This window comes from Nuphar pumila, chromosome 17 (genome assembly GCF_984573655.1).
Source record: "Nuphar pumila chromosome 17, dmNupPumi1.hap1.1, whole genome shotgun sequence".
Lineage (NCBI taxonomy): Eukaryota > Viridiplantae > Streptophyta > Magnoliopsida > Nymphaeales > Nymphaeaceae > Nuphar > Nuphar pumila.
The window spans coordinates 11,834,984-11,849,785 of NC_143265.1; the positions used below are offsets into that span (position 1 = coordinate 11,834,984).

General features: G+C 37.4%; 1 protein-coding gene across 1 annotated transcript; it reads left to right on the plus strand.

Moving 5' to 3' along the window:
- The first annotated feature begins 12,502 nt into the window (after nt 1-12,502).
- Nucleotides 12,503-13,125, plus strand: LOC149811640 (uncharacterized). Its single transcript, XM_089993668.1, has one exon. The coding sequence runs from the start codon at nt 12,563-12,565 to the stop codon at nt 12,971-12,973; it is 411 nt and encodes a 136-aa protein (XP_089849794.1). The 5' UTR covers nt 12,503-12,562; the 3' UTR covers nt 12,974-13,125.
- The last annotated feature ends 1,677 nt before the right edge of the window (nt 13,126-14,802 follow it).

The following is a 14,802-nucleotide window of genomic DNA, read 5'->3' on the forward strand; positions in this document are numbered from 1 at the left end:
AAGATGTTTCAAAGGGGAATAACAACTGCAAACAACCACCCGTTCCATCTATAAAATATGGAATGTTTTCTTATGTCCTTGCACTTTCCAAAATGATTAATTAAGGTATAAAAATTTATTGCTTGGTTTTATTGATAGTGACTGGGCAGGTTCGGTGGATGATCGAAAGAGCACAAGCGGATTTGTGTTTGGACTTAGATCGGGACGAGTATAATTGTGTTTTAAAAAGCAAAGCTCGATGGCCTTATCTTCAACCGAAGCTGAATACATTGCAGCAACTGTGGCAACTTGTCAAGCTATTTGGATGAGGCGCATCCTTGAAGATTTGTATCATGGCCAAGATCAAGCAACAGAAATTTTCTATGATAACAAAGTCACTATTTCAACGACAAAAAATCCAATATATCATGGCAGGACAAAGCATATTGAACTCAAGCATCATTGCATTCAACAAGTTGTAGCAAATGGAGAAATTGTGCTCAAACATTGTTCTACAAATGATCAAGTTGCAGATGGATTTACAAAAGCTCGCCCTTTTCAAAAGTTTGTTAAGTTCAGGTCTTTATTAGGTGTGTTTGGGTTATCGCATGAGGAAATGCTTCATCTACCCACTGCCTTGAGCTACGATTCCCGCTGAACTCGGTAGGCTTCCTTCGAGTAAATGTCTCCAACAACAAAATTTTGTAGCTATACACATCTGCTTTGGTGGAGACTTGTCTAGTCAATCCAAACTCTGTTATGCACTGTTGCCAGGTAAGATATTCATGAAATCACCATATAGTGGCATGACAACTTTGATGGTTGATCAATTTGACCTACAGAATAGGGTTGGGACTGCAGTCTGAATACAATTGCAGCCCTGTTTACTTGGACATAGGCCCAGGTGTGGATGGTGGTTACTTGTTTTGAGGATAATAGGAGTGGTGGTAGGAGTTAGAGAACATGAGTCAAATACTCCTGGTTTTATGAGATTTTGGTTATTTCTTTCTTTATATATAGAGTCAATGTAATTGCTTTTAATGTGTGAAATGAAAGAGTTTATTTTACGCTCAAAGCCACTGTAGTAGAAGTTTTTCTTTTGTACGTGAGATCAACTATTGTAACTAGTTATTGTTTTTCTAACAGAGAAGGCCTTCTACCGCTCTGTCGACGACCAGTTCCTTGGCCTGAACACCAACTGTGATGGTCTCCTCTCCTACTTTGAGTTCCTCCATGAACGATCAGGGTCCTCGAATCCTCTGGCTTCAGCGAAGAAGAAGAAGCCCACCACACTACTCCCGAGCAGTTGTACGGCTACATGTTTCAGGCCTTCGACCGCGACCGAAGCAGGGCGATCAATCTGGTGGAGTTCAGGGCAGAGATGAAGATGATAATGTTGGGCACGGCCGATGGGTCGGATTCGCTGCCCATTCAGATGCTGCTCAAAGACGACAGCCTCTTGAAGCTGGCCGCCGACCTCGAGTGCTCTGTTTGACAGCTTGTTTGGGGATTCAGCCTTCTATTAGTTATCGTTTACGTTTGCCTTTTAAATTATTATTACGAGAGAAGACTTGTTTCTACATTTGTAATCGTGGAATTTCATTCCAAAGATTTTTGTTGACGTGATTAAGGAATCTTAGATCTCAACTTTTTTTTTGTTAGAGTTTCTTTGATTGAACATTGAGGCATCCACGTTTGTATTGCCTTTTTGCAGCTCAAAAAAATTTGTGTTTGGATGACAAAATTGTTGGACATCATCAGTTGCACCACAATAATCACAAAGTTGGATCCAAGATTCATTTTCTGCTTGCTTTCTGTGCCATATCTCTACACTCTTCTATGATCAATTAGAAAAATATACTTATACGGCTTTGATTTTCGCCTTTTGTCCGACTTTGAATTCTGCCTCTAAGTTCACAAAAAAAAAAATGCACTAGAATCTAAAAAGTCATTTTTTCTTTTTGTCATATCTCAATATTCATATTTCAAAAATCCATGCTTTTATAGCAGTTGGAAAGCCAATAATCTTCATCTATTTTTTTCTAGGTCAGAGCCAATAACCCCTCTGGGGTCTTTATTTCTGGGTTCAAAAATTCAGGAAAATTTTTGAACTGTAGTAAGCAAATAGTCTATTTTTTGAGAGCCATATCTCTTCAATTATGCATTATCTTCGCACAATTTTAGTGTTGTTGGAAAGTTGATTCTATGCACTTTTTTTTTTGCTATTTTTTATAAATTTCAATGTTAGTACCTGAAACCTAGCTTAGATGCGATGGAATATGCACGAAGTGCTTTTTTTCACCTGGCATAAGTGCATTTTTTGGGTTGCATCTCAATCCCTGCTCATCAGTTTCTAAAAACTCTAGTGTTTGAAAACTGTCAGATTTTTCTTTCTCTAGTCTTTTGGGAGTTTCTTTGAACTATGTTCTTTCCAGTTTTGAAAAACAATGCCAAAATCTGGTATACATTCTATTCTAAGCTGTAAAAAATTTTCTGGCAACTCCTTGGCTTTTGGATGGGATCTCTTTTTTTGGGCATTAGAATATGGTGATTTTTGTGCCTTTGTCATAGTTTACTCTTAAATTATTTTTCATTTAGATTTATTGTGTGTTTATTTGCTGTCTTGCACCTTGTACTGGTAGGAGTCTGCCTAACCCTCACATGTCTTACCATGTTGAGCACATTTGTATCATTAGATATAATGTTTGATGGATAGATTTATACAAACAAGAGCATGTACCGTCTAATGGGTCATGGTATATGGCCACATTTACATATAAAAATATTGAATAGTGCTAGTCTCATGTTAATTAATTTTGTGATTAAATTATGGTATTTTTAAAGACTATTATTAAATTATCACAATTTATTTGAGATTGCATTGACTTTTGAAATTGTAACAATAAACTAGACATTTGAATAGAGAATGAGCGTCTGTTCTGCACTTTAAAATTTTGTCATTTGAAAACATTTAGTGTCGTCGTTTTCATGTTTTATTTCAATGACATGGAAGAGTCAGACATATGGTCACCAACAGCTTAGGGTATCTTATTAGCTACAAAGATTGTAATGGTTTTGTAATTTTATTATTTGATCAAATGGTCACCAACAACTTAAGGTATCTTATTACCTATCAAGATTATAAAGGTTTTGTAACTTTATTATTGTAACACCTCGATTGGGACCTCGGAAGTTTGGGTTCAATTGGTATTACTTTCCAGGAAGAAGCATACAGAGTTCACACAGAGAAAAACATGACTAATTTTGTTTTTCATTCTTTTTCTAATAACTTGCTTTCTTCACAATGTTTATCATTCATAACAAATACATCAATGTTCAATGACAAGAAAAATAAAAACTACCAAGTGATCTCCCGAAGAAGAAGTCGATTATTTCCTATATGTGTTAATGTACCTAAAACTTAGAGTTATAATTATACAGAGGGTGAGTCTACAACCCAATAAAAAATAATTATAAGTAAACATTTTAACTTACAACTGTAATAGTCTCTAAGCCCCTAGTCTAAATTTAGTTTTTGATACACCACACAAGTATGTATATTTTAATTACCCTCTATTATCTTTCTCGAACACTCTATCACAACAAACTATCACTAAGTCGACTATACAGGTCATAATTGTCTATGTGTGTAGCAACCCGCATAGAATACCTCAATTATACATGTTGCCCAGACAATAAACCATACAATCCCAGTGATCTCCAGATCACCGGGCACTGCACTGAACCAAAATAGGGACCCCACTGATAGCGAGCGTGAGGTCAGGCTCAATCTTAATCTCGGTATGGTTCATGATATATCATAACCATGATGGTTATCAACCATCTATGGTCCTCTAGAATCCCAAACATTGTGTGAGTATAACCCTAAGTCGTAAGCTAAGTTCAACACATTGAATCACATTCTCAAACTCGTAATTCACTCATTCTCTCAAGAGTGATATCGTGAAATGATCGCAACAGATCTCACTCTTAAATCTCAAGATGACATTAGGTTCACACTTATCTCATACTAATCACACAACGATGTAAAGTCTTCATATCGTTAAATCACCAGCGACCCATTCTCTATGGTGGCTGCACTCTGGCCATGAACCTGGTAGCCCTTACCACAGGTCGTCACTTCCAAGATTTAAAGGGTTATGCATACCAATCTCAATATATCCATTCACATAATATGCATAGAATAAAAGGAGACTCAAGTCTAAATATAATCTCATCACAATGCATGTTATTAGTAATTTATCATACAGATATGATATCACAAAATCATCTCTTTCTACTATGCATGACATATCATGATTATTATGCATATGCAATCATCTTATAATATCATACATGGTCATTTTATGCACATCATGTTCACATTCAAAAGCTATCATACTAATCATTTTAATTCATAACATTACAATAATATGCAATACAAAAAGGCTTATTCACATCTGAAATTATTTATAATATCCCTTACCTCAAATATAAATGTTGATTTCTGATCTAAATTGAGTCTCAAGCTGATCTAACAGTAGGATCAGATCATTACACAAGCATATTCATATTAATACACATAATTTTTTATTTTTTTTAACAAAATTACCAAAATACCTCTCTCGAATTAACTCATAAAACCTTAATTTTTGTGCCTCTAATTTGACCAAAACCAGCGGACTAATAGATTCCTCCCTATGATACGAGTTCAATGCATCAAACCTCATTCAATTATGAGTTCGGAGTACAAAGTTATTTTACCAAAATGAATCTTTGGTACACATAAAAGTATTTTGGTTATTTTGATAATTATTCTTAAAATTCAAAAATAAATTATAACCCAATTCAAATCAATTTCTTGTTTGGATCCAAAATTGTCTGAATGGATCTAGACTCATTACTCATATGGATCTAAAACTGTCAGACAAGATCCAAGCTGAGTTTCAATCTAGATCCAGAACTAGATCTGTTAAAAACTGTCGTGCTCATTTTTAACTGTGTCCCATTGCCTCTTAAAAACTTTGCCATAATCGAGATGTAAATTTGGAGTCTCTATTTAAAATAATCGAATCGGGTACTCTATAAAGTCTGACTATCTCTCTGATAAAAAGTTGGGCAAGCTGGTCACAAGAGTGAGTTGTCTTATAAGTCAAAAAGTGATATAACTTAGTTAGCATGTCTATAATTATCTATCCATACTGAATCTATTCCATTCTTGGTTTTTGAAAGTCCCAAGCCGAACTTTATAGTGACATATGCCAATTTTCATTCAGGTATGGGGAGTGATTGTAGTAGTCCCTCGGGTCGTTGGTGCTCAATCTTCACTTGCTGGCAAACTAGACACTTGCTTACAAACTCAGCAATGTCTCTCTTCATTCTGCTCTACCAAAATGTATATTTCAAATCTCGATACATTTTAGTACTGCTAGGGTGGATGACATATCTAGAGTGATGTGTCTTGCCCAATAACTGATGCCTGAGTTGGTCATCCTTAGGAATGCACACTCTATGACGAAATCTCAAAATTTCTTGATCATCAACTTTGAAGTCTGACTCCTCACTTTTTGAAATTTTTTTCCTCACTTGGGCTAATTCTGAATCTAAGAGTTGTTTTTTCTTAATTTGTTCATACAATTCAGACCTCAACATTGTTTACATAAACAATAACCGACCTGGTAAGCATTTGGCCTCTACTTTCTGATGCATAACCGAAGAAAATAAATCCTAATTTATGAGTCTGGACAATGCTCCTGACTTTCTGCTAAGCATGTTAGCAACTACATTCGTCTTTCCTGGGTGATATTTTAGCTTAAAGTCATAGTCTTTTAAAAATTTCAGCCAACTTCTTTGCCTCAATTTTAAGTCTCTTTGCGAAAATAAGTATTTAAGACTTTGATGGTCAATAAAAACTTCAAATTGTTTACCATATAGGTAGTACATCCATATCTTAAGGGCGAATACAATTGTTGCTAGCTCCAAGTCATGTGTGAGATAGTTAACTTTATATGTTTTGAGTTGACGATATGCATAAGCAATCACCTTACCATGCTGCATCAGAATGCAACCCAATCTCTTACGGAGGTATCGTTGTAAATAGTGAAAGCTCTGAATCCAGAAGGTAAGAGCAACACTGGAGCAGTGGTCAAATGCTTCTTTATCTCCAAAAAACTCCTCTCACACTTGTCATTCCACTCTAACTTTACGTCTTTCTTAGTCAGCTTTGTCATTAGAACTACCAATATAGAAAACTTTTTCACAAAACGTCGGTAGAACATAGCCAATCCCAAGAAACTACAAATCTCGATAGAAATTTTGGGTCTAGCCCAATTAGTGACTACTTCAATTTTCGTCGGGTCTACTATAATTTCATCTTTAGATACAATATGACAAAAGAAAGATACTTGCTCTAACCAAAATGCACACTTAGAGAATTTGGCATAGAGTTAATGTTCTTTAAGTGTCTGCAGAACTATCCTAAGTGTTTCATATGTTGCTCCCTCATGGTTGAATAAATGAGAATGTCATCAATGAATACCACTTTGAACTTATCTAAATATGGACTGAAAACCTTATTCATCATATTTATGAAGGTTGTTAGTGCATTAGTCAGACCAAAAGGCATCACCAAAAATTCATAATGGTTGTATCTTGATCTAAATGTCATCTTCAACATATATTCTTTCTTAATCTTCATCTGATGATAACCCGATTTTAGATTCAACTTCGAGAAACATGTAACTCCTTGAAGTTGATCAAACAAATCATCAATCTGCAGCCATGGATATTTATTCTTGATGGTTACTACATTCAATTACTGATAATCTATACTCATTCACAGTGATCTGTTCTTCTTCTTAACGAACAGAATTAGAGCACCTCAAGGAGATACTGACGGTCGAATAAAACCTTTCTCCAATAATTCCTATAGTTGCTCATTGAGTTCCTTAAGTTCTGCAGGTCCCATTCGATAAGGAGCCTTTGAAATGACCATTGTTTCTGGGACAAGATTGATTTGAAATTCAATTTCTCGGTCAGGAGAGAGACCTGGTAGTTCCTTTGAAAAAATATCGGATATTCATGAACTATGTCCACATCTGATATGGTGAGGCCTTCTCTCCCTTCGATCTTCTTGTAAGCAAAAAATCCAATGCATCCTTCTTGAATGTATTTGTTGGCCTTTAGGCAAGATATAATTGTTGGCTTAGGTAGTTTTCTAATACCCTGATATATGAAAGTTGGAGTTTGAGGGATTTGGAAATTGACACACTTCTTTCTGAAATCAATGGTGGCATGGTAGTCTGACAGTCAATCCATGCCAAGGACAACGTCTATATACTTGAAATCGAGTTGCAACATATTCATAGGTAACTCACGGTTTTCTATTTTTACTATACAACTGTTATACACAGTGTCTACTATGGTGGACTCACCTATGGGTGTTTATATCAAATAAAAAACATTCAATCGTGAAGGTGCAACTGGCAATCATTTCTCAACGGATGAGGCAGAAAATTGAAATTATCATTTAATAGTCTTATCATTTATTTGAGTCATTTATCTTCGCACAAAATTCTATCACATGCAAGCAATTATGATACTCATTTAGTCAAAAATTATTTTATTTTATTAATCATCCCAGTACATAAATATTACTAAGCAAGCAATAAGAAAATAACGCAAATAAGAAATAAATGAACTAGACTACATAAAGCTAAGTATTTCTAAATACGACATCATATCACTCCTCAATCCATTTGAAGCTTGGTTTTCTTCTTGAACACTTTCGCGTCTGCTGAGGGTCAAGAAAAATAAAAACTTTCAAATCATATTGGGGTGAAGTAGGAGTGTAGGTAGTTGAGGCAAGATTAATAGTGGGATTTTCATTCTCGTCTTCTTCTCATGAACTTCTCGATGTTGCTCGACCCTCTACTAGTCCTGAGCCATTTTTGTTTGCTTTTGTAGCTTGTGATGCTACTTTTGCATCCTGAATTATTGCCTTCAAAGTTTTTTTAGAAAGAAACTCTCCCACTAGATGTGAAACTCCTCGATTGGCTACACTTATGGCATCCGCACAGTTGACTCGGTACATATATTGTCTTCATGCACTAGTCATAGCAGATCCTCTTTGAGATGCAAAGTTTTCGTTAGGGGATGCTCTCTTTATGATTCCTCCTTGAGTCATCATCCAATTCCTCGTCATTCGCCCACGTACTGATCGAGCTCTCTGATGGTGGGACTGGTGAGTTTGTCGCACATAGAGCTATTGCCTGTAAGTAGTGTCGAGATAGTGTTGTCGATAGGTATCTCTATCCCCAGCTATGATATAAATTAGAGGATGTCATGGTGTTAACTTTCTAACTATCTCAGTCATGCTTATCATGATTTCAATAACTATTACAATTACAGCGATGAACTCCTCTCTCTTAATGACAAGTGGTTCAGAAGGGTCTTGCACCCTAAGGTTTTCATGATTTTCACACTCGCTAGCACTTATATCAGATTCTATGTCATTGAACTTTTTATGAATGATGAACCTTTTTTTTTGAACCTGACTCTAATACCATTTTATAATACCCCAATCTGCAACCTCGAGAGTCTAAGTTTGGTTGGTATTACTTTCTAAAGGGAAAGCATACGGAGTTCATAAAGAAAAAAATATGGCTAAATTTTTTTTTCATTCTTTTTTCAATAACTCACTTTATTCACAATGTTCATCATTCATAATAAAAGAAATAACAAATATATCATTGTTCAATGTCAAGAAAAATAAAAAGTACCAAGTGCTTTATCGAAGAAGTAGTCAATCACGTTTTGTCTGTGTTAGTGTACCTGAAACCTATAGTTGTAATTACATAATGGGATGATTCTACAACCCAGTAAAAAATAATTATAAGTAAATAAACACTTTAACTTACAATATTGGTGGGCTCTAAACTCCTCGTCTGAGTTTAATTTTTGACACATCACACAAATTTGTATATTTTAATTACCTCTTATTATCTCTCTCAAAACTCTATCACAACAAACTATCACTAGGTCGACTATATCATTTATAGTCGTTTATGGGCATAGCAACCCGTGTAAAACACTCAAATTTTACATGTTGGCTAGACAATGAACCATACACTCCCAGTAATCTCCAGATCAGGCACTACAGTGAAACAAAAAGGAGACCCTACTAATAGCTAGCCAAGAGATCAAGCTCAAACTCAAACTCAAACTCAAACTCAAACTCGGTATGATTTATGCTACATTCTAACCATGATGGTTATCAATCATTCATGGTCCTCTAGAGTCTCAAACACTGTGTAAGTATAACCCAAAATCATAAGCTAAGCTCAACACATTGAACTATATTCTCAAACTCGTAATTCACTCGTTCTCTCAAAAGTGATATCATGAAACGATTACGATGGATCTCACTCTTAAATCTCAAGATGATATTAGGGTTTATACTTATCTCATACTAAGCACGCAATAATGTAGAGTCTCCATATCATTAAATCACCAGTGACCCACTTTCCATGGTGGCTACAATCTGGCTACAAGCCAGGTAGCCCTTACCACAAGTTGGCACTTTCAAAATTTAAGGGATTATGCATGTTAATCTCAATATATTCATTCACATAACATGAATAGAATAAAAAAAACTCAAGTCTAAACACAATCTCATCACAATGCATGTTATTAGCAATTTATCACACCGATATGTTATCACAAAATCTTTTTTTTCTACTATGCATGACATATCATGACTAACACACATATGTAATCATCTCATAATATCATGCATGGTCATTGTATGCACATCATGTTTATACTTAAAAGCTATCATTTTAATCATGTTAATTCACATCATTACAATAATATCCAATGTAAAATAGTTTATTCATATCTAAAATTACTTATAATATCTTTTACCTAAAATATAAATGTTGGTCTCTGATCTAAATTGAGTCTCAAGCTGATCTAATAGTAGGATCTAATCATTACACAAGCATATTCATACACTACAAGAAAAATGCTAATTTACGATGGATATTTGCGATGGATATTTGCCACGGATTTTTTTCATCGCAAAGTTGCGACGGATTAGCGGAAGAAAAATATTTGTCGCTAACATTCGAAATATTTGCAAAAGTAGCGACGGAAATATTTCCCTCGCTAAATCCGTCGCTACTTAGCGATGAAGTAGCGACAAAAATTTTCCGTCGCCAAAACACTACAAAAAAATACTAATTAGCGAGGGAATTTTTCCGTCGCTAATCCGTCGATATTTAGCGACAAATTAGCGACGGAAAAATTCCCTCGCTAATTCCGTCGCTAATTTTCGATTTAAACCATCCCGCCTGAGGCGCGAAATTTTCCCTCCCTTCGTTCCCCCCCCCCTGTTTGATTTAAACCGCCCTTCCTCTGACGACGCGTAGCGGCCCTCTGAACGTCCTCCTCCTCCTGCTACCTCTCCCCCGCACCGTCCTCCTCCTTCCGGCGGTGCCCCTCGCCGGTAGCCTGAGGCTCTCCGAGTGTGACTGGCATCGGCCCCCGGACCGTCCTCCTCCTCCCGCTACCTCTCCTTCGCGTGCCATCCTCCTCCTCCCGGCGGTGCCCCTCGCCGGTCGCCACCGCCCGTCCTGTCTCTCCCTCGCCTAAGGCCTTCCGAACGTGATTGGCGTCGGCCCCCGGACTGTCCTCCTCCTCTCACTACCTCTCCCCTGCGCCGTCCTCTTCCTATCGGTGGTGCCCCTCGTCGGTCTCCTCCTCCTCACGCTACCTCTCCCCCGCGCCATCCTCCTCCTCCCGGCGGTGTCCCTCGCCGGTCTCCACCGCCCGTCCTGCTTCTTCTTCGCCTGAGGTCGTCCGCCGTGATTGGCTCGTTGCGGGAGAGCGTCCCGACGTCGGAACCCGCCTGTGCAAAAAAATTTGCTTCCTACCGGAGAACGCGCCGGCAGAGAGCAATTTTTTTTTTATTTTTTTTTAAAATTTAATGACGAATTAGCGACGGATATTATCCATCGCTAATTTAAAATAGCGAAGGACTCGCGATGGATCATGTTCATCGTTAATCTGTCACAAATTAGCGACGGATAAGTTCTGTCACTACTTAGCGTCGAAAAATTCGCGTTGAAAGTTATTCATCGCTAATCCGTCACTAAACCGTTTAGCGACGGATTTAGGTCGTCGCTAATCCACAGGTTTCTTGTAGTGATATTAATATAGATAATCTCATAATTTTTTTAACAAAATTACAAAAATACTTCTATCGAATTGACTCGTGAGACCTTAATTTTTATACCTTTAATTTGACTAAAACTAGTAGACAAGTAGATTGTTCTCTACAATACGAGTCCAACACACCAAACCTCACTCAATTTCGAATTTGGAGTGCAAAGTTATGTCAATTTTACCAAAATAGATATTGGGTACACATAAAGGTATTTTGGTTATTTTGATAATTATTCTTAAAATTCAAAAATAAATCACAACGTGATACAAATCTATTTCTTATCTGAATCCAAAACTATCTGATTGGATCTAGACTCATTACTTATATGAATCTAAAATTGTTGAATTGAATCCATACTCAATTTCAGTTTGGATCTAGCATTGATTCATTCAGTTAGATCCAAATTCAGTTCTGATCTGAATCTAGTACTGATTTGAACAATCTGTTTGTTGATCTAAAACAATCAGTCTTAATCCAGACCTAAATCTCTTTAGATTCAATTTTATTTAAACATATCCAAATTGAGTAGATGGGACTCAATCCAAATTTGATTTGGTCCAAATTAGATCAATTTAAGTACAAGCCCTATTCGGCTGGTTCAAAACAAAACACGGATTGAAGAATTTGCAGTTTAAAAAGAAAAGGTGCTCTCATCGAAAGAAAAACACATGGAAAGGTCCACAGGTTGTGACCAAAGAGTTTGTTAAAAGTGGGTGGAAGCTCCCTAGGTGGTTAAGCTCACTGTGATGTCCAAGTTATCAAATGCACCGACTACAGAACAGGCGGTGACGCTCTCACTAACTGTTGCTTCAACGCTACTCCTAAATACCATGGGCTCTTTATATGTAAAAGCCTGCTCGAGGTCGTCGTCATACATCTCTGAGCATTTCGAGAACCGGCAGCACCAGGGAAGTTGGCACAAACTGTGGGTCAAGTGAGAGTCGGGGGTTGGGTCTGCTGGTCGGTCGCCTATGTATTTGCATGGGGTCTAACTTTCTTTTTGAAAAACAAACAAAAAAAAAAAAAAGAAAAAAGGGCTGAAAAATATGGTCTAGCTTCAGGTAGTGCTTGGCACTTTCAAATTAAGAGTTTTAAACGATGGGTTGACCCTGCTTGTAATACTGATAACTGTATTCCTTATATTTTTTCTGGCAGGAGTCAAAAACAACAGGCAACGCACTTACAGCTGCCTCTCTCTCTCTCTCAAAATCTAGTCTTCTATATATAAGGTAGTGTTTTGGCACCACAACTATCATCAACGATCTGACAACAGTTCCTCTTTAGGGGTTGAGACGGTTTATACCACTCCTTTATAAACCAAAAGAAAGAATACCCATCATCACAGCAAACCAAAAGATGAGTATTGCAGTGTTGGACGGATCTACCATCCGATCTTTTGTGAAGGATGAGAAGGCCTTCTACCGCTCTGTCGACGACCGGTTCCTCCGCCTGGACACCAACCGCGACGGCCTCCTCTCCTACCCTGAGTTCCTCCACGAACTCAAGACGATCAGGGTCCTCGAATCCTCCGGCTTCGGCGAAGAAGAAGAAGCAGCCCACCGCACTACTCCCGAGCAGCTGTACGGCTACATGTTTCAGGCCTTCGACCGCGACGGAAGCGGGGCGATCGATCTGGCGGAGTTCAGGGCGGAGATGAAGATGATGATGCTGGGCGTGGCCGACGGGTTGGGTTCGCTGCCCGTTCAGATGCTGCTCGAAGACGACAGCCTCTTGAAGCTTGCCGCCGACCTCGAGTGCTCCGTTTGACGGCTTGTTTGGGGATTCAGCCTTCTATTAATTATAGTTTACGTTTGCCCTTTAAAGTATTATTACGAGAGAAGACTTGTTTCTACATATGTAATCGTGGAAGTTCATTCCAAAGATTTTTGTTAACGTGATTAAGGAATCTTAGATCTCAACTTTTTTGTTCTTTTTTTTGTAAGAGAATTTCTTCGATTGAACGTTGAGGCATCTGCGTACGTATTGCCTTTTTGAGGCTCAAAAAAATTTGCGTTTGGATGACACAAAATTGTTGGACATCATCGGTTGCAACACAATAATCACAAAGTTGGATCCAAGATTCATTTTCTGTTTGATTTCTGCGCCATGTCTCTTAACTCTTCTATGATCAATTAGAAAAATATACTTATATGGCTATGATTATGCATTATCTTCGCACAATTTTAGTGTTGTTGGAAAGCTGGTTCTATGCACATTTTTTGCTGTATTTTGCAAATTTCAGTGTTATTACCTGAAAAGTAGCTTAGATACGATGGAATATGCACCAAGTGCTTTTTTTCACCAGGCATAGGTGCATTTTTGGGGTTGCATCTCAATCCATGCTCATCAGTTTCTAGCAATTCTAGTGTTTGAAAGCTGTCAGATTTTTCTCTCTAATTCTTTTGGGAGTTTCTTTGAACTATGCTGTTTCCTGTTTTGAAAATCAATGCCAAAATCTGGTTTAGATTTTAAACTGTAAAATTTTTTCTGGCAACTCCTTGGCTTTTTGGATGGGATCGCTTTTTTTGAGCATTACAATCTGGTGATTTCTGTGCCTTTGAGTCATTGTTTACTCTCAAATTATTTTTCATTTAGATTTGTTGTGTGTTTTTTTGCTGTGTTGCACCTTGATACAGGTAGTCCCTTCAGTAAGGGTCTTTTTTGGTCCCGTGATCTGCATTTTTTAGAATCGGATCCGATCCCATAGTAAAGTCCTTTTCTTTTAAAAAATAGTTTTTTGGGTTACAAAATTTCTTTTAAATTTTTTTTGGGTGTCTTATCCTATTTCTTCTAAGTAGAACCCCTAGTTAGATTGATTACTTTCGTACACTATTATCTCGGGAATTGAACTAAAATCCCTTATTGGAGCTCCTCTTGCAACATAGAAATCTTAGAGAAACGTTCAAATCTTTTAACAAGTTGGCCTATAAGCCTTCTTGAGACCTTGCACTAAGCTCATTATTGAGCTTTTATTGAGCTTACCAATTTCAATAACCATGGGTTTTTTAATGCATTTTCATCATTAGCCATGGATTGGATGTCAACACTAAGCTCATTATTGAGCTTACCAATTTCAACACTAACTACCCCTACTAAGAGGACTTTAGGTGGTGGCAATGACCCGAACCAAAAGAAAGAAAGAAAAAAATAGGGGCTCGCCTGCAGGAGACCTTGCTTGGGTCACAAAGGGGGCGTTGGAGATTATTGAAGGTGGTATTCCGGTGAGCTCCACCCCCTGTTGCCCTTTCACTGGCTTTAATCGAACCTATTGGGATATAGAGATAGTAGTGGAGCTGTCTGGAGGTAGTATTACAGCGAGCTCCGGCCATGCTGTTCCATATTTTGGAAGAAAAACTCAAAAATACTTGCCGACAAGAGTGATTCTTATAGGGCATAAACAAACATGTCCTAATTTTCTTCTTTTGTATTGGTAGGAGTCTGCCTAACCCCCACTTGTCTTACCATGTTTAACACATTTATATCGTTAGATCTAACATTTGATGGATATATTTATACAATCAAGAGCGTGTACCATTTATTTAATGGGTCATGGTATATGGCCACGTATACATATAAAAAAATAAAAAAATATCGAA